Below are 20,334 nucleotides of genomic sequence, written 5' to 3' on the forward strand. Positions count from 1 at the left end.
GTCCCGCAGCAAGCGAGGGGCCCTGCCATAGCCAGGCCACCGGAGGGACTAATCCTGCTGAAGGCAAAACACCCAAAAAGGGATGAAAACGAAAGGGCAGCTGATTTGGAGCGATAGCCACATTTCTTGAGCGTCGTTTATCCCAACCAACAGTGCTGCAGCCCAACAAAGTGTATCTCTGGGTGGCACTTTTTACCCAGAAGAGCTAATAAGGAAGGGGCGTTTTCTGGCACACAGACGTATCTCCTGATGAGCTTTGGGCTGTGAATGTGTTCTAAATGAGCATCTATTCGTAGTAACATTTTTGTATGTTTCAGGGTAATCAGAACAGCCTAAGCATATTTGATAATGTGTCATGAACACATTTGAGATCTCTTAATGTACAGTGGTGAATTTTCTAGTTGAAATGAATGCTTCTTAAGCCATTAGCCCCAAGTAAATGGAGATTTCATGTCTCTCTTGTGTAACTGATGAGCATGTGTATATGCTGTTTTACAGATACTACCCCATGGGCCATCCAGTTTCCGTCCACCTTTACTTCCTCGCTGACCGTTTCCAAGGCTTCCTAATCAGACACCACGCAACCAACCTGGCTGTCAGCAAACTGGAGACTTTGGAAACCTGGGTGATGCCCAAGAAAGTCTTCAAGGTTGCAAGTCCACCAAGTGATTTTGGAAGGTTGCAGTTCTCAGAGGTAAGTATTTGTATCTGTGCATGCACAATGTCAGCAGCCTCAGGAGGGGTTGCGTATTACTTCAGCAGCCTTTGGAAACTGTGTTTCCATGTCATTTTTAGGTGAGAGTGGCTCTCTAGCATAATGTACATCCTCTTCATTGAAGGAAATCATGTTGCCTGTTCTTATCTGTAGTCAACATTCACTTTTTATGTTACTGTGTTAGTGAGTTTCCTTACTCCCTCTTATTTCAAGAACAAACTGAAGGCATTTGATGTTGTAAAAAGCACTCAGTAACTTAAAAATGTTGTGACTGTGATTGTTGTGAGTGCTGTGAGAGATACCTGGGATAAAATGCCGTGTTTCTGCAGTTCCAGGTGTGAATGGGGATGTGGGAAGCGTTCCTCTGGAGTATACTGAAAAAAACCTCATAAAATTAGTGATAGTCAGGCACCACTGCCACGTGTGAGCTGAATACTGATGTTGTAACACGAAAGAGAACATTCTTACGGCAGTGGCTGAGATTTCCCACAAATCCTATTATTTACTCTGGGAATTTGTCTCAGGATCTGACATAGGGTATAAAAAATGTACCCTCAAATGTATCGGGGAAGTTGACCACTAATGGAACCCGACATCCGTGTTCTGGTTTAAGGATATAACTGTCTGAGCAGTTAATTTCATGATTTTTCTTGTTAAGCCACAAATTTCAATTAAGGTATAAAATTGATTGAACAAATGTGTTCCAGTCATTATGGCTAAGTCCATAAATTACCATCTTCTTGGGCAATTAAGAAATGCCTAGGTAGGATTCAGTGTTTTGGTGTGCATGGCAAATCCATGACACTAATATGCCATTAAAGAGATGAATGGAAAGCGTGTTTCATTTATCAATGTGTCTGATGGTAGGCTTGCCATTTCATGCAGTGATAAATGGTTATACAAGCTTTAATTCTTGTGATTTGTAGGAGTATTGCTGCTGTTTATTTGGTACTTCTAATCTCACTTTCATTCCAATGCCTGTTCTGGGTCCTTCCTTTGAAAGCAGTCAGCCTGGCAGCAGGAAGAAGGGGTTTTTGCTAATTGTATGATTAAAAGAAATATATTGATCCCAATATTCTGGAACTCAAACAAAAAATACATAAAGAGAATATATCTGAATTAACATTGAGTTGTAGGGAGGAAACAAACCAGGGACCAGAATTTTACACACTGTCCCCTGCCCCACTGCACCTCTTTCCCCCAAACGAAAACTAGTCCTACAGTAAACATGAGCCTCATGGACAGATGTCCCAGAGCAGCAGTGCCTGGTGTCAGCCTCCCCTGGCAGGAGAGTGGTGCCATATCGGTGCCTGCTGGCTGCACTGTGCCCACAGCACTGTGGAGTGTGTCACCCTGCAGGGAGGATCCCTAGATCCCGCAGGACTAATGAGCTGCTCTTCACAGCCTCACAGACCATGGCTGGGGCTGTAAGCAGCCCTGCAGGAGCTGCTGCAGCAGTGAAGCTGTGTGAGTGCAAACCATGGGAAGGAATTAATCACTGATGAGCTTTTTTCAGGCTGAGGAAACATTTTCTTCAATGTGAAGCACAAAGAAGAGTTTTGGTGGTCACGTGCTTGTTTTCTTAATTTTCTCTCACCTAAACTTTTAAATTGCCCTCTCCTTTCGTAGATTATTCATATTTTAAGAGACCAGGAGGTACAAAGTAAATCATTTAATCATTTCTTAATTGTTTATTTTACTCTCTGTGTTCCCCTGGCCTGCAGGCATCTCTGCCTCTGTGCCAAGTTATTTTCTCAGTTACCCTGGTATAAACCCAGCATTAACCTCTTCAGCTTCAGTGTGGCTTGGAAAGCCTCTGATCTGCTATTGCTTATTGAAATGCCACTGCTTTGTCAAGTCCAGCAACTGTAGAAGAAACTTGGCAGTTCAGCTAAGTTGAGGGTGTCCATGTTCACAGGTTCAGCACCAGAAAAGAAAACTAAGATTCATGCTTACTGGGACATTCAGCTGCTGGTTCTTTAATGACTTTCACCCCATGATCTGGCAGGAATTTCAAGCTGAATGGGGCCCTTGTAGCTGGGAGCTTCCTTCCCTCTCCCAGCTCACACCAACAGGGCCAGCAAGAAGAGCACAAATGTGCTGCATTGAACGTGCTCCTGGGTGTATTTATGACCCTGATGCACAACACTGTAGAGGAGATGACAAGATCTCTCCAATCAGCCCTTCCTGCCCTCTGCCCTTTTGCTTTGCTTCTCAGACTTTGCTTCCCGAGTAGCAGGTTTCACCATACACCATGTAATGACAAGTGGGAAAAAAACCTCAGCCGGCTGGGTTGCCTGACAGCTAGTGGGCCAATGATAGCCTGTCACTGGCACACAGCTCCTGCACTGTGTGTGAAAGAAAACAAACTTACAGGGGATTCAGGGGAGATGATTTCCAAGCATGAAACTCCCACACCTCCTAAAATTGGCTCCTGCACAATGCACACAGTATGTATCCTACCAGCTTGGGTTCATGCAACTTGGCCGTGGAGAGCAGAAGATTGATTTGCTGTACAGTACTAAAAGTCTCAGCTCACCGTATATCAGCTGAACGCTAAGTTCATTTCTGGTCTTGTTAAGACTTGTGATTCATCACAGAGAATAAAATAAACTAGGTGGCAGGCAATTAGTGTGCATTGTGTGAACCTAATGGTCCTGTTTGTGGTGAGCAATGAGACACAAACCCATAATCAAGGCATAATTTATCTTGGGAAAATTTTATCTTGGGACTGAACAGAGCTAGAAACAGAAGTTTTAAGCCAATGATAGAGTTCCAGCTTCCCAAACGTATCCTGGGCACAGTGCCTGCTCTGAAAGCCCAAAATAATGGTGATTAAAATAATGATGTGGAAAATGTCAGTTTCTGTGCCACATCCCTTCATCATTTATCAGATATTCTTTAGTGCTTGAGTCCATCCTATGCTTTGTGTATTCCATTTGAAAGTGAAAGCCTACTTACAGTGTTTTAGGGGGCTATGAAAAACCGTAGGACCATAGTATCTCTTGGCCTGTAAAATCAGACACCTCAGTACAGGGAGCTCAGCAGTGTAGAGTTCAAGGGCAGAAGTATAAACCAGTAACTGGTGTTTTAGGTAAAATTCCCTTTAAAATACTGTGCTTCTAAACCCAGCTCGTCCTGTAAGCTGTGAGAACGTGTGTCCCAGCTGGAAACTAGGCCAAAAAGGCAGATATTGTAAATAGATGTGTGCAGCTCCCTGCCTGCGTCTTTCCAAAGTTGCCTCTGGTGCGCATCCCCAGGCAGGGTCAGGACCTTGTCTGAGTCAGATGTGTGCTCTGGTTGTGCAGGGTGGTGCAGAGTGTTGGGTGCTTTGCCTTTACAATGCTGAGGGCCTACTCTGGGGCAGTATTTTCTCCTTGTTGGTTTTGTGCTGCTGTTTCAGTGGAGCTGCGCACCCATGGGAATTGATTGCCATCAGCACGAGAATTGTCCCTTCCCTTCTTCTCCTGCCCTTTGACTGTAACTTTGGTTTACATTAGGGAATAACATGCCTGCACAAAGCTTAACAATCAGCCAACAGTTCTGTACAAACTTTCCCCCAAAACAACCTTTGCTTTTCTGCAGAGCACTCTAATAAACCTTTGCGCATGTGAACACATCTCAACATCTTTTGTACAGCCTGGTATTGAGCAATGTCACCTGGAGGTGGGAGCATGGGGATTTTAGCTTTCTGATTTCTTTTGCCAGGGATGAGAGACTAAAGAGAGAGAAACAGTGAGATGCCAGGGATGAATGTTTAATTTCTGAGGTTGAATTAAGCTTTCTTCAATGAATTCTTAAGTAAGAAATATTGGATGCGGTGGAACGTGCTTCCTTACAGGCTTTTCTTTGCTCAGGAGGGTGTATGTTTGTTTCACCAGTTGTGGCTTTATTTCCAGGTCCCTTGAGCTCTGGTAGGTGTAACATGGCTGCACTCAGTGAGGGCTGGTGGAGTAGGTAATAAGATCTGGTCAGGAAATTTTCTTTCTCAGCTTATTTCCATACTTATTTAGTCAGTCTTGTCAGGAGGGTACACACTGACAGCTCCTCCAGGCACTCGATGCTTGGGTCTGATATCTGAGCTACACTGTCTGGTTTGATTAGCTGGTGTGCTAGGTGAAATACCTCTGAAATACCAGTGATTCTGCTGTGTTGATTGCAGAGTAGTGGAAGGCTTATTTTGTATCATATTCTGCAGTGTCATAGTCCAGTAAAAAGAATTCTTCTGGTGACAGATAGATTTAGGATGGTCAGGTTTTATTCCACTGGCCTTGTAGCCTCTTGCTTGCAGTCCTCCTGTAATTTGTCTGCCAACCACAGTGATTTATTTAGGAGGCACTGGGGACTGGACGGTTTCCAGTACATTTATCAGGGTAATAGGCATCAGGTAATTGTTCTGGTTTAGGGATCTGGGGGGATTTTGGCATTATATTGGAACCACTTACTCTCATGAAATGAGATGAAATCTAGAAGAAAAATCTCTGAAGCAAATAAGCTATAATTAATTTTAATGCTCTTAGGAAACCAGGTTCTGACCATGCCTGTGTAAGGTGAAGATTAGGGACAAGGACAGCTCCGTGTTGGGGAAATCGTCCATATCCACATATACTGAAAGAGGGGATCCTGTCTGTGTGTGTGCATGGGCCTCGGGAGACTGCTTGAGAGAATCCGTGGTTTCTGTATTGGGAACAAATCGACTGCTAAGTCATCTACACTGTTTGTTTGGAGATTAAGGCCAGAGAAGACCTGGAGGGCTATGAGGCGTTTCAGTACCAGGCTGGCCAAAACGTCTGTATGTCTCTCCAAGGAATGATGTCAAATGTTTGCTTGCCAAAACGATCCAAGGGGTTCTCCCGTTCTTCACTTCAGATGAGGTTCCTCAAATCTTGTTGTGTTTGATATTGGCCACTTTTGATTTGAGATCATGGGAACGGGAACCTGTGGGACAGGCAAGGTGGGCGTTTCCTCCAAGAGCAAGTATGCAGCCTTCAGTACTGCAGTCCACCAGGTTGCCTTCTTGAGAGTTGATGGAAGTGGTTCATTAACAGTCAGCTTCAGAAAGACATGGTAGATATAGTGCTGGGATAGTAAAGAGTCTTTCAATTGGCCATTTTATGCTATCTGTTCAGAGGTGTGTATTTTCAGTAGTGCGCAAGTGTTAATGGCAACAGCTTGTGGTTTGTATCATCCTGTGGGTTAACCATTAAAATTCAGATAAAGAGCATTGAAATATGAAAACTGCTAGGAAATAAGAAAGGTCCATTAAATATTTACACTAGATTGTGAATCAGCTGCTTTACTGTTAGTTAGTGAATAAACAAAAAAAACAATGTCGCTATTATGACAGTAAAAAAAGAGTTTACCAGAAATAACTTCCCACATCAGGCAGGAAGGGAGTGCAATGACACATCAATGGATAGATCATAGTAAAGGACCTGATGTGACTTGTCCTGAAGTCCACAAAAGCCTTTTCCTTGGTCTTAGCAGTAACTGTGTAGGTCTCTATTGCAGGGTCCATCTCTCAATGTATAATATATATCATTTTCATAACCTGGTAGGTGGTGGGTTATATTTTTTGTGTGCACAGCCTGTATTCTGTCACTAGTCTCGGTCATTTATTTGACTGCTTCCATGTGGAGGAAAAGGAGAGCTGCTATAGCATGTTATATCATGCTTAAGTTGAGGAAACCTTTATATCAATTAAACGTGGACACCTGGCCCCCAAAAATAAGCCTTGCTATCAAGGTTGTCTCACAATTTGTGTACACATTGTGATCATAGGTCATGTTGCCATTAGCCTTTATATGCATGTGTAACTCATGTCATTAAAGAGATATTTGTGTGTCTTGAGAGCACTTATTTGACCCAAGCATCTAGATGCTTACAGAGATTATTTAAGATTGCTTACCAGCAATGTGGTCTTTGATTTCAGATTGGCACCGAATGGGACGCCAAGGAGAGGCTTTTCCGGAATTTCGGAGGACTCCTCGGCCCAACAGATGAGCCAGTTGGGATGCAGAAATGGGGAAAAGGCCCCAATGTCACCGTTACTGTAATTTGGGTGGACCCCGTTAATGTAATTGCAGCAACGTATGATATTCTGATTGAATCCAGCGCTGAATTTACTCACTACAAACCTCCTTTGAATTTGCCCCTGCGACCTGGTGTTTGGACAATAAAAATTCTGCACCACTGGGTACAGGTAGCTGAAACCAAATTCCTTGTTACTCCTCTCACCTTCTCTAACCAGCAACCTATCAAGCAAGGTAAGTTTTATTTGATACATGAGCAATACAGTTCTTCTGTCTGTATTCACTGTAAGTGTGGCTGTTAAAAATGAAGTAGCACTGTATTGGAAAAGGAGAAAAGAAAGGAAATTTATAGATACTAAATCAGAAAAAATTGTTGCACTAAGACAAGGCACAGACTGTATCCAGTCTGTAAAACACAGCCACTTCGAACAAAAGGCTATTTTTATCTTTTAAATATGCACAGTTCCGAATCCAGAGAACTTCAGACTCTCAATAATCTAACAGCTATTGTAAAGCCATCATTTAGGAACAGAAAGAAAAATGGACCTTTCATTCACATTTTGTGAAATGTGCTTTTCATTCACATTTGCTCTAAAGAGTTACAGATGTTGAAACTGTTGTCTTGACAAATCTGTGTGTTTAACGATAAAAGCATTAATACACAAAATGCTGAATTAGAAGAAATCACGCTCGGCCAGAGCTCACCTGACACATTATCAGGTGCAGGCCCGATACCTTGTAAAACCCATTCAGCCCATGCCATGCAGCTGTGTTACAGAAATACCTATGGATACCATGATCCCGGTAAGTATCAGACCCACACTGACAAGTTTTCAGAAAGCAACCATTTCCTGCCCTGCCACAGCAGCCATCAGCCATCCAGGTCATTCCCGGGCTGCTTATGTCTGCAGGCTCCCAGCACCAGTGCACGGTGGCACAGGCACTGCCAAGCGCTTGGCTCTTCAGCCAATGCTGAGGACAGTGGGACAAGAGAGAACGCTTTGTAGCCGCACCTGTTTTCTTATTCAGTAAGATCAAAACAAGTTTGTTGCTATGAATATCTTTACTATTCTTCTTAGAGTGCTTCCATCTGTCCAGTATTAATATTCATAAATTTAGACATCTTAAATTTGCTCAATCCATAAATTGCCCTATTAAGGTTTCACAAGTTTTTCTTCCTGACAAGGAGGCAAATAAACTGAGTCGGGCACGTACCTTTCAGCACAACGTGCTGCTTCTGTAATGCAAACAGCACCAGACAACTGCTGAGAGCTAATGCAGCCCTTATCTTGCTCAACAGGAGCTTGATTCTACACGTCTCAGCAGAAGAGCTAACGTACTGATTTCTTCTTCTGACATTTGGTGGCATCATTTCTTAAGTAGAAACTAAACCATCAACAACCTGCTGCTGTTATTAGCTAATAGGCAATGATAAATTGTAAAGAAGCACCATGTGTAGAAGGAATACATTTTTAAAGTTTAAACTTCAACCTACTTCTAAACACAGCTGCTACTGACTGGAAATTAATGAATTCCATGTTCTTTTGTAATTTAACAATTAAGGCATAGATCTGATGGAAAATGTGGCACGTAGCCAGCAACCTTGCTGCCTTTCCCTATAATGCAAGAGCCCAATGGCAGTTAGGTGTATCTCAGACTTGACCATGAGCCCACACTTTATGGTGTAAGGCAAAACTCCCTCTGCTCCAAACTCTGAATTTCCATATTGCCCATTGCTAAACTGGGAGAAGATATGGCTCATATTTTTTGTTCAAGAGCCTTGTTCATTCATACGGTAACTAGACTCTACTGCAGGAATGAAACACAAAGCTTGGGAACAATACTACCTAGGAACAAGCCTCAGGAGTGATTTTCTGCTGGTGATGCGGTGTATAATCTCCAGATGTCTGAGGCATGAAGGTAAAGAAGAAAATTAATTACAGGGGCAGACAGTGACACTCCACCGTAGTTAGAATTGTATTTACAATGCAAATTCTTATTGTTCGGGTTTTTGAAGGCTTTCTGTCTCAGTGACGCTACTGTGCTCTGTGCAGGCAATTGTCTTTTAGCTTTGATTTCCAGCTTTTGTCATTTTGTTACCACTTTATTATTTAAATATATTTTCCTCTGCCAAATAAAGGCGTCGTGAGAGTATGACAGGAGAATCAGAACTTCTAAAAGAACAGTTTGTTACTGTTGTAAACAATGCAAAAGCTGCCAAAAATCTTGTAAAATGAAGGAATAGTGTTATTTCCTTGTCTTAACAATGCAAAAACCCCACGCATCAGACTTGGCCAGGAGTTGTCAGCAGAAGGGGGGAATGTGTCTTAGTAGGGATTTCTTTAAAATATTGTCCTTCCAACCATCCTCCCTCACTGCACAGCCCCCCTCCAGTAAAAAAAAGATGAGAAAAAAAAGCTATTGCACTTGTCAGAAATATTACCCTGAAAAGTAATTTGCTACTCCAGAAGCTTTCTGAATGACTGATACGTTTCTTACCACTTTGCATGTCATTTGTTTGATAATGATTCGTCCTGCTCTGTCTCAGGGACTCCAAATGTAGAAACTGGAGCCCATGCAGCTACACACATAAAAATGCGTCCACAGTCTTGTAATTTGTTTGTGTCATTTACACAAACCTGGCAGTGGCGCAGCTGCCACTAAAATCTTGTATCTTGAGAGCATGGACATGACAACAGTCTCTATTTCCTAAATCATTACTTACCTACACATCGCTTCAGCAAAACAAGGAGAAGTTGCATCACGAAGGGAGCCACGTGCCTGTCTTTTGAATACTCAAAGCGAAACTTGTTTGTTCCTGTATCATGACTCTCAAAATTCATTATTACAATTCAGAATTACCAGCAAAGATGTTTTGTTTATCAGTTTGTTAAAACCAGAATACGCAGCCAGTTTATTAATTTTTCTATTCCCTTTTATGTATTAATTTTGGTCTCAAGTCCCCGTAAAGGGAAATCAAGAACAGGTTTTTTCTTTGATACTGTGTCCAAATGTGCATAACTAACAGAATGTAAATTGTTTTAGAAACACAGATTCATTGACCTTTTCAAAACATGGATCTGTAAGAGATCAGATCTTAATGGAATTACTGAGTAGGCTGGGAGGTTTGGGGTATTTCCACTGTAAACAATGCTTCCAAAGCTATTTCAGTGGAAAGTCTGTAATCTAAAGTCACTTATTCTTTCTTGCTCCTCTTTCCCCTCCAGTCATCCAAATCTGCATCTTTTCTCTGGTTTGAGTTGTGTCACTGATCAGGTTTGCCTCCAGCAGATCCTCTGGCTTGAGAGTGCCTTCAAGTTTGTATGGTTGGAGAAAGAAAAAAACAAAAGGAAAATTATATGAATTTGTGAGATAAATCATTTGGAGACCCAGGTTCACTTGCTCCACCAGTGTCTCTTTCCCTCTATGTCCTGCACAGCCAGATTCTCTTTTATTCTTCTTCTAAGTGGTGATTTTAAGTTTCTCGCCATATGGCTGAGTGTGTTAAAGCCAAGTCCTCTGTGCTTGTTGTAAGGACATGGGAGGACCAGCAGAATGCCCTAGGATTAACGTGTGCCAAGATGGAGAAAGAGCATAATGTGGAGGACACAAAACAGTGAGATCACTAGATCACTAGCAGTGATAATGGACAGGAATGGAGGTTTCTTGCTGTCAGCTTTAGCTAGCCTGAATTTAAGCACAGTTTGGAGACTTGAGGCCAGATGTCCAGGTCCCCTGTGTAGGGACTGGAGAAGCAGAGCCAAAGAACAGGTATAATTCAGAGCATTTAGCCACCAGTTCACAGACTGTAATCCAAGGTACCAGGTAGATTTTAATTCCTAAGAGAACGTCATCCTCATTTCCCACCCTTCTGTGCTCTACTAAGTCCACATGAAGCAGCCATGCCAAGTCTGATCACACACGTCTCCCAGGGGCACTAAAAGGGGCAGAGAAAAAGCCAAAGCAATTTCATTTTTAAATTTGAGTTTATATTCATGGCAAAGTTTCCACAGTGCTCTCCCAGCTGGAGTGATGATAATGCATTGTCATGCATTTAATGTATAGTACCTGTTTCATTAAAGCTGAATAGATTACTGTAAGCCAGTGGGCAGATTCACTTCAGGGGTAGAAAAAGCCCCAGTCCTCAAGCTGATACTAAACCCAGGAATGAAAATAAGTAAATAAATGAATGAGTAAAAGCTTTCTTCCCTCAAACAAGGAGGGCAGTAAAGAAAACCATCCTCCTTCTTTGCCTCAAGAGAGACCTTTCCTGTTCAGTTCCTAGCTTGATCACATGCCCTGGACATGAGGCTTCTCATCTCTGCTGCTCCACAGCAGGCTGGGGACCTTAACCACCAGCTTCTGGTCCCTCTGCCCTCTAACTGCAGCCACCTCTTTGAAAGGCTTGTTGGCATCAGCAGATATACCACAATGCATGCACACATCTCAAAGGCCTTTTAACCTAATCCATATTTATAGATCATCTTAATTAAGTATATACTGGGAAAACTTTGTTTTGCCATTGGTTGTTTGCAGTGGCTCAATCAATTCTAATTGCATCTATACAGATTATAAAGTGGGTGGCAACATGTGCCAGAACTGATGTGATTTCTTTAAATTAACCAGAGGTAACATGACATGTTCTTGATAAATGCAGCAGTAACAGCAGGCAAGTGCAGGACTGCAGCAGTAGACATGCCCTGGAATCGTCATTCCAAGAAAAACCCTGAAGATGGGGATTTGCTTCGCAATTTAGTTCAGATCCAGTTGACAAGGAGTCGATTAGCTTCACAATGAGCAAATGCAGCACTGTCTTGTTTGCTGCAAGAGAAAACAAACAAAATGTCAATAAAAAATTACCTGTTTGCCAGAGGGTTTCAGCACAATTCAAGTAAGAAAATAGAGCTGTACATTCTGTGCTGCTTTAAAGAAACCACAGGTCTAGTGCCTTCATGTGTACCGAGGTAACCACATTTTTCATTCCTTAGCCCACTCTCTGTCTAAACTCATTTGGTTTTTTCTGCAAGATGAAGAGCAAACCCACACAGAAATGCTGATATCCCAGCATGTGTGGCTGACTATAGGCTGTGTATATAGCCCAAAGAAGTTATAGCAGAAGTCAGTTGAGAAATGAAGTGAAAAGCAAACAAAACTGGGGGACAAGAATAACTTCTCTTTTTTTTTTTTTTTTTTTTTTTTAGGAAAACCCAGTAATTAAGTTAGTCATGATTATATCTCTGTCATTTTTACTTTAATGCAAAGAGGAATAGCCCACATCTGCCATAGCTTGGATAAACTGCATCCTCATTGCTTTCTCCTGACAACTTTTTAACACAGATTTGGAGGCTCCAGGAGAGGATTCTGGGTTGAATCCTCAGCTTTTCCAATTGATAGTACATGTAGCTCTGCGTTCATATTGTTGTTACCCGGCTCTTTGTAGGACATACAGACACCTAACTTGGAGCGTTCTTTCTGTTGTGGGCCAATCTCCCAACAGTACCTTGTCAGGGTTTCATCACATGAGAGAAGCATGTGGGCAGTGGTACCTTGTAACACGCTGGGAGCCACAGTGTTTTGTTCCCCTTCGTACTGTCCTCAGCACTCTTGTCTTTTCCTATCTGCTGATATTTGTGTGTGGCTTTTCAGAAATGTTTCTCAGTCCCATTCCACTCTCTTGTACCTGCTGCAGGCCTTTGCAGCACAGCCAGGTCTGGAGCAGAACATGTCGGTCACCTAGTGGTGCTGAACGTAGCAGTGATGTGTTGGTGGGAGAAGCACAGGGTGTCTGGCACAATTACAGCAATAGCAGAGAGGAGGAATTTGAATGTGATGAAGATGCTGAGGTTATCACCTTCAGCAAAAGCAGCCCACTGATCTTAAGGAACACAGTTTCAGAGATGATGATCTCCCGCTGCATTGCCAAGCACTGGGTAGTTTCTGTAGGTTTCATTCCTTCCGATCCTGATAATCCACCAAGTCCTAAAGCATGGGACATGTGTGAGGCTGAGCCAGAGAGAAGAGCAACTTCCATTTCATCCTGTCATTTGTCTGGAAAAGGATCTCTCGTTTTATGCACTAAACACATGCACAACAGGCTGTAATTCAACAAGCTCTCTGAATTGCCTGTTTCAATCAGATAATCCTGCTAGCAATGCCAACTCTTATTTGTTTGGGGATTTTTACTTAGAATGTTCCTATTTAATTAATATGTTGACAAACAATCTTCCATATTTAATTGCTTCCAAAGGAGGAAATTTAATCATGTGTACTTGTTCTGTTTCTTAAACTGCAGTGCTCTGGCAGAGCACACTTCTGACACATGTGCATGGAATAAACTCAGTTTGACTAGAGGTTATTGTGGGTATTTACCATTTAGAATAAAAAGAGGGGATCAGAGGAATGTAGAACAGTTAGGTAAATGATGCATAATGGTGATGGGAATACGCTGAACTAATTGAATTGGGGTTTTGAAGTAATGGACTTGCACAGTATTTGACATTAAAGACTTCGCAAATTTAACAGCAAAACTTCAATTAGATGTCCCCTTTCTCTCTAAATAAATGTACTGATTTATTGCCAGTGCTTGAGATGCTGACCTCTGCATGGAAGAAAGGGCTTAGTGTCAGGCTGCAATGTGAGCAGCCAGGACATGTGGAAGGAATTGTAGCCGTGAATATGTAATTCCTGGCCCCTAAGTGCTATCTGTGCGCAGTGACTTTCCTAGCCTGGAGCGCCCTGAATGGGCCCATTTTGTGTTCTAGACAGTGTGTATGTTGGCAGAGATGAACTTGTCCTCTGTGCTGCCAGAGCAAGGATGCTGGGGAAGTCAGCTGAAAACAGAAATGAACATTTACCCCCAAGAGGCACCCAGTCCCACACTGATTTTGTGAGCAGCCCCTTGGCACACTCACAGACCTGAAGAAGGCAGCCAGCCTTAGAGGAGAGCAGTTGGACCCATCGTGTCCAATTTGAGTTGTTTGAAGGCGTTATCACAGCCTGGCAATGATCTTTACTGCAGTATTACATTAATGGGGCAGTGTACTGCATTTTGCTGAGCTAGAAGAGTTACTGTAAGGAAAGCAACCACAATGCAAAGGAAAGCGTCATTAGGAAATGGTTGTGATCCATTATTTGGCACAAGAGCTTGAAATAGAATTGTCATGACAGAATACATTCTCTGCAAGACTGGAGCACTTTGAGGAATGATGCTGGGGCTACAAATACTTCATTATGGGTCAAGTCTGTCCAAAGTCACGGTGGTGTCCTTCCTGTGCCAGGAATGGCACCACCTGGTTTTTGGGGGCCAGCTGAGCTAACGAACGTTGTGACTTTCCACAGCAGGGCAAAGTTCATCAGTTTAGAATCAAAACTAGGCTGAGATCTTGGCTCCGAGAAAAACTAATGACAGCACTTGCAGGTCTGATGAGGGTCTGCAGCCTTCTCACACTGAGCATCCTAGAACTGTTCCCTAATTTCAAAGCACAGCCTTCCCTGGGTGTCCACAGGGGTGACTTCAGCTGCACAGACTTTATCTCCGAGGCTTGTTTTGTGGTGAAAGAGGCAAAATTAGTTTCTCCTGAATGCAAAATGGGTTTATTGCGAAGAGATGTACATTGATCATCCTTGAGATACAGACAGGGGCTTATAGCTGAGATGCCCTTGAGGTGGGCCTGCTGTCTTGTGCTGTGCAGAACAGCTCTGGGCATGCTGGTTGTATGCGATGGTAATAAGGACAATGCTGCTTTCAGCCTCTGCTAACACAGCATTGCAGGGTTAGCATCACATGAGTAGAGCTCATAGTGGTGAGCACAAGCTGAAGAGCTGAGCATACCCAGTCATCCTCAGGATGCAGGGTGTCCTCCATGCTGGGGAAACAGACTGTAGCATGCCACTAACTGTTGCCTTTTTGTTTGCTGTACCATTAGATCCTGAAGGTTTGGAGGTTTGTTTTTTAATGTGCTGACTTTTGGGTTTATTTCTGCTTTTCCAGAGGAAGCCATGAAGTATCACAGCGGGCCTCCAAAGAACGCATACATGGAGCAGAGCTTCCAGGGCTTGAACCCCGTCCTGAATATCCCCATCAATGCTGCCCACGTGGACCAGGCCAAGAGGAATGCGGGGCTAGTGGGCGCTCGGCTGGAAGCCTGGGTGGACTCTCTGGTGGGCAGCATCTGGTCAGCCGTGGACATCTGCAGCACTGGCCCCACTGCGTGCCCAGTCATGCAGGGCTGTGCTCAGACAGCCTGGAGCTCCCTGAGCCCGGACCCCAAATCTGAGCTGGGCCCCGTCAAACCTGACGGTCGCTTGAGGTAGCATCTGGTACGCAGTCCTCCGGCATAGGATTTTAAAAGGGAATTTAACCTTGCTCTCATGTGAATCTCGCACCACATTTCAGCAATCTAAGGGAACATTTTACATTTTTGTTACTTACTGCAATATAATTCATTTAAAAAAGGAAAAAAAAAGAGTTCTGACAAGGCCTTTGCCACTGCCTTCTCTATCAGCAGTGGGAGCAGTCCTCCTCTCCCATGGGGCCCTGGCTGCACCCACTGCCTCTGCGGGTTTCCAAACTAGCACCAAGGCATGGAGAGGGCAGTGAAGGAGCAGCTGCTAACAGTGTTTTTTAAGAATAAATTTTTCTGTACCTCTGCTGTTTCACAGGCTTTCCTTATTTTGCTACCATGAATAAATCACAGCAAAATCCCCTTCTACTTACACTGGGGAGGTTGGTTACTGCAGGCTAGAGCCTGTATGGCCGCATTACCTCACAGAGCCTGGATTAATTATGGTACACCTTCACTCTTTTTTCTTCAATAATGCAAAGTAATTCTGGGCTCAGCTACTGTCTGTTATCCTAGTTAGAGAAAATGAGCAAAAGCAGAAACTGTCAGATTACAGAGATTTTTGAGATTAATTTCATGATAAACTCTAAATGGACCCAGTGTATTGCTGTATTAGTCTTCTGTGTCTCGTGCAGTCAGGTTCAGGTTCTGCGTACTAAGAGTATTAAAGAATGAAGAAGCATGTTGGATTTCAGCCCTTTTAGATCTGCAAGGTTTTTTCTAAGGCCACCAGTACCTGAGCATTTCTGCAGACTTGCGGTGTGTCTGTGTAGGTTGGGGTTGGCTGTGTTGTGTCTGCTCACACCCTTTGCTGATTCTGCCTGTGAGCTGAGTTTTCTTTTGGGCAGTGGAGTAGCACAGAACCAGTAAAAAGGTAGAACTGGAACCTAAATCTACCACATGTTCCTTCCCTGGGTTGAGTATTGCCTAAGTAAGTCTTAACACTAATTCCCTCCCATGATCTCAGATCTGGAAGGCTCTTCATGACAAAGGGTTCTTTGAGGCTTGTGCAGAACATCTGGAAAGCTGTGCAGGATGTGGGCTCCTGACTGAAGCCATGAGCTGAAAGGGAAGGAGAGCAACGCCATGTTTCTGAGTGCATTGACTTTATGCTGTCAACAAAGTACCCTTGCTTGTCTTCAGAATTCCTAGCAGGCTGCATCCTGTTTTAAGCAGGCATGTTTTGCATCATTTTAAGCAGCATTTTCTACAGTAGGAAAAAAATCATTTATATTCTAATAGCTTTTTAAAATGTAGGTTCATCTCCAACTAATGCATTTTACATTAGCATAAAACATGCACTTTGTTGTTGTTGCTGTGGTAATCTCTTGTGAACAACATAACCCAAAAAGGCTATTAAAAGCTCTTGGGTTTTAAGAAAAAAATCCTGTTGATGTAATTAAGGTATCTGTTTACCCTTCTGTGTGTATGGCTGACTTTCTGCTGATGAGAGTTAAGCATCCACATCAGGAGGGAAATAGACCCTTAAATCATTCCATAATCGCATCTCACAGAAAGGTTGAATTCCCTTTTAAACAACAGTTGCAAGATGACCATAACACACAGACCCCAGTGGCTTGTAGTATCTCTCTCCGTCGTATTGGTTTAAAGCTACTTGCAGTTTGCTTTGGACTTGAAATTGCAGTGTCAGCTGTGCTGGCATTAAGGCAGAGCATTGAAATGTTTATCTGGCACAAAAATGGATGCATAGAAGGAACAATTTAGGTATTTATTATTTATGTTTTAGTCAATGACTAATTAGTAGGTGCTGCTTTTGCAGCTTGAAGATTATGTTATCTTACTAACTGAAGCTGCCTTTATTAAGAAAAGGCCTTCCTCCCCTCACACCTCCCTTCCTTTATTTGTCTTGATTTTGACAGGCACGAGAGCTATAGTTTTAGGAAAGCCTGTAGCAGCGAGAGCTGGTTGAAATATTTCAGTCAAGATAATGTTGCAGCTTTTCAACAAGCTCTAGAGGCAAGCATGTGTAAAACCAGGGTTGCCAACAGGTTTATAGAATAGAAACACAGCGGTATTACTTACTCAGTAGGGTTTTTTAACAGTGCTTGTTTTTAAGCTAACATTCCTTCATGAAGTTCGAATTTTCTGGGGACTTCCAATCCTCACTGTGAAATCTAGGGCTTTAGTCACACTGATGCAATGGCAACTGCATGGATCAAGCCCTGCTGATTAAATGAAGAACATGGTATTTAGGGCACACAATAAAACTCATTAATGATCCCAGTCGGTAATCGTTCTCAATAAAACTGCTGGGGTAGTTGCAAAATCTCCAGTCTTGCACATGAGCATATGTACAAGGATGTGCCCACACACAGGCATGCAGATAACTTGGGGTTTAAATGTGATACTTTTTTTACTCTTAAGCAGCAATGTTTTTAAGTAAGTGCTTTATTGGTAAGCTTTCATTATTCACTAGACCAAGCAGACGGTGGCAACAATCCCGTCTTTTACAGCTAGAAGAAAATCTGCCACTTTTGTCATTTAAAATTGAAAGGTGCAAATTATTTTGGTTTAGTACAAAAAAGGGAAAGAAAACAAATGGTTGCTGATATATCTGTTGATGTTCTTGGGTAGGTTTTAAATATCTCACAACAAGATTTATATTAGTCTATTTTCTGAAAGACAAAAAGCATCTCAATAGAGAAGTTGTGTAGCAAGCTGGCAATCCCAGTGCTGTTAAATGTGTGATGTAAAACTGAACTGATCCTGCAGTCCTTTCTCAAGCACAGCTTCTATGGAATGCTGGTGCTGAGTAAGGACTTCAGAATCGAGTCCCACATAAACAAAAGATGTGACGGTATGTTATGAGTGAATACTGTCTGTGTGTGAGGCCATCAAAGGCTGAGCTGCCGGTTTCGGAACATCTTCTGGGGGCAGTGTCAAGTTCTGGACCTAAACAACAACCTCTACTATAGCTATTAATATACAGACACAGATGCATAAGTTATATACAGGACACTGTGTCTGAGTTACTGTAGTTGTGAAGAAGAACCATGAAAAGCAAGATTCTTTGCATCAGGGATCAGAGATTGCTCCAAGCTGATGCTATGGTAGCTAGTGCTGCTAAGACTGATGTCGTGCTTAGTGGCTTTTCTGGTTCTGAAATGGCAGGCACTTGGAGCCTGTGATGAATATTATATATTGTTAGAAGAGAATAACTTCACAGATCTTACATTTGGTGAAAAGGAGAATTCAGAGCAGGGACCCACAGTTTGTACAAAACAAGCAAGTTAGGCATCTTCATTTGAACGTGCAAGTGGTATTTCCAATCACCCTGGCTGGTCCCTGCTGAACAGGACTCCAGCTGATCACTTTTGCTCAAAATCCCTTTCTGTGGGAGAGGGTTGTAGTTCCATATGCACACATTTGTCCTCTGTGTGTAATGCTTTGCTCATTTGAATTCCCTGCTCATTCTGCACTATAACCATGTAACACTTCTGTGATCAATCAGCATCACACGGAAAGGGAATGTGGTGAAATGCAGAACATCTGCATACATGATTTAATGAATTATGTCCAAAGTCAGTCTAAGCATTATGCAAACCTGTTTATATGGTAATGTTAAACCTTGAGGCTAATAGAAATAGCTAAAATGACAGTTTATTTTCAGATTTGTCCAGTGTTTCTTTGATGACATTTGGACATTGAGCAGTAATATTTGTATTTTCATTTTCTGATATTCAAGGGGTTTTTTTAGAATTGAAATTATGTCTTCATTTTTTGGTGCTCTCGGCAAGCAGAGAATTTTAACAATCCCTTCATGATAGCAAGTGTTATACAAGAAAGTATTCGTTACTGCTAAGCCTGGATATACAGGAATATGCACTCATGTGTTACAAATTGACTTTCCTAGGTATTGGCTCCAGTGCACAATGCATGTACAGCTGTTTAACAGCATATTAACAATGATCCTGCAGCACCTTCAAAAGGACCAACTAATTTGTGTGCACCTCCTGTCCATCTCATCTCCTACAGCACTGATTGCAATACTAATGAAGTCTCCATCACTCTTAGCTATGATGGTCATGAGCAGAGTAGTGAAGGCAGCGAATGAGAACTGGGATATTCTAAACCTGACCAAAGGGAGAGATGAAGGGTAAAGAAGATGGGGAAACTTTGCAAAAGTTTGACACGATTGTGCTGCAAAAAAACCTGTGAATGAACTGGACACCTTCTGCACAGCAAGGCTGAGAACGGCTGATACTGTGAGATCTCAGCTTTGACTTCCCAGATAAAAAGCAAGCAAGCAAGATCCGTATTTTTCTTGTGGCCAGGCAATGAGGAGCGACTTTCTGTTGATTTCTTTAGTTCTCTTTCATCACAGCTACTAGAGACCCGCCAGCTTGCCGCAGGCTGTCACACCCTCCTCATTGTCTTCCCAGATTCCAAACCTTCAGGAGTTGGCCACAGGAAAACTTGGCCAACTCCGCTGCTTTTCACTGAGCAGCAAGTTCTGTACTTGTGTGAGCCAAATGCCTTAGGCCTCTTCAGAAACCTTAGCTGCAAATCAGAAAAGTTTGCTTTTCAGAGCAACCTTCAGTCAGCTCAGCACTAACACACATGAAGGCTTTGGTAAAAGTGATAGCAATTATCTTTTCCTGATTTTTGGGCATGGATATTTGATATAGGTAATAAATAGTAGGTTTGGTTATTTCAGCGACAAAGACTGACCTGGTGGGAAGTGGCTAGCGACATTTCCCACCAGCCTTTGCTTCAAATGTTTGTAAAAAGATAAAGGTCCATATGTGCTTTTATTTCACCCATCCAAGGCCTCCAAGATAGTCTGAAGGATTCGTAGGAGAGTACATTAAATGCATATCAAATGACAATTGAAAATATCATGTAAAAAGTGTTTCCAGACCAACCCTCAGGCTTCTGCCGAGAGAGCTCCAGGGCCACTGCTCACAGAGCAGGCAGGAGTGATGCAGTGTTGGGAAACAGGACAGTGCCCTTTGAGGGGCCCAGTGAGAGTTATGGAGAGCAGGAATACCAGCTGCAGAGCTCCTGGGCACAGAGGAGCCAGACAAATGTGAATTAGGGTTAAGGGCAGCAAAGAAGAATCTGTAGGGAAATAGAAATTATGGAAATAGAAATTATACAAATAGAAATTCCTGTAGATTCTTCATGAGTGAGCAAGTGCTCTGATTTGTAACTCCCTTTGAAGGTGTAGAGTAGAAGAGATGATTGGACTTTGAAGACCTTCCCCACCACCATCACAGTAAGG

At 42.6% G+C, this 20,334-nt stretch overlaps 1 protein-coding gene across 6 annotated transcripts in view; it reads left to right on the forward strand.

Moving 5' to 3' along the window:
- The window catches only part of XYLT1 (xylosyltransferase 1), a 192,751-nt gene extending 177,501 nt beyond the window's left edge, over positions 1-15,250 (forward strand). For 2 of the 6 annotated variants that reach the window (XM_061474259.1, XM_061474261.1), the window contains 3 exons: positions 499-694; positions 6,648-6,981; positions 14,738-15,250. In XM_061474259.1, coding sequence (XP_061330243.1) covers positions 499-694; positions 6,648-6,981; positions 14,738-15,060 — 853 coding nt within the window. In that variant the 3' untranslated portion in view covers positions 15,061-15,250. The remainder of the gene's footprint in view (positions 1-498; positions 695-6,647; positions 6,982-14,737) is intronic. The other 4 variants (XM_061474262.1, XM_061474263.1, XM_061474258.1 and 1 more) reach the window with 3 other exon arrangements.
- The last annotated feature ends 5,084 nt before the right edge of the window (positions 15,251-20,334 follow it).

This window comes from Pezoporus flaviventris, unplaced genomic scaffold (genome assembly GCF_033815535.1).
Source record: "Pezoporus flaviventris isolate CSIRO_AGI_PZ_B2104156 unplaced genomic scaffold, CSIRO_AGI_Pfla_v1 ptg000078l, whole genome shotgun sequence".
NCBI lineage: Eukaryota > Metazoa > Chordata > Aves > Psittaciformes > Psittacidae > Pezoporus > Pezoporus flaviventris.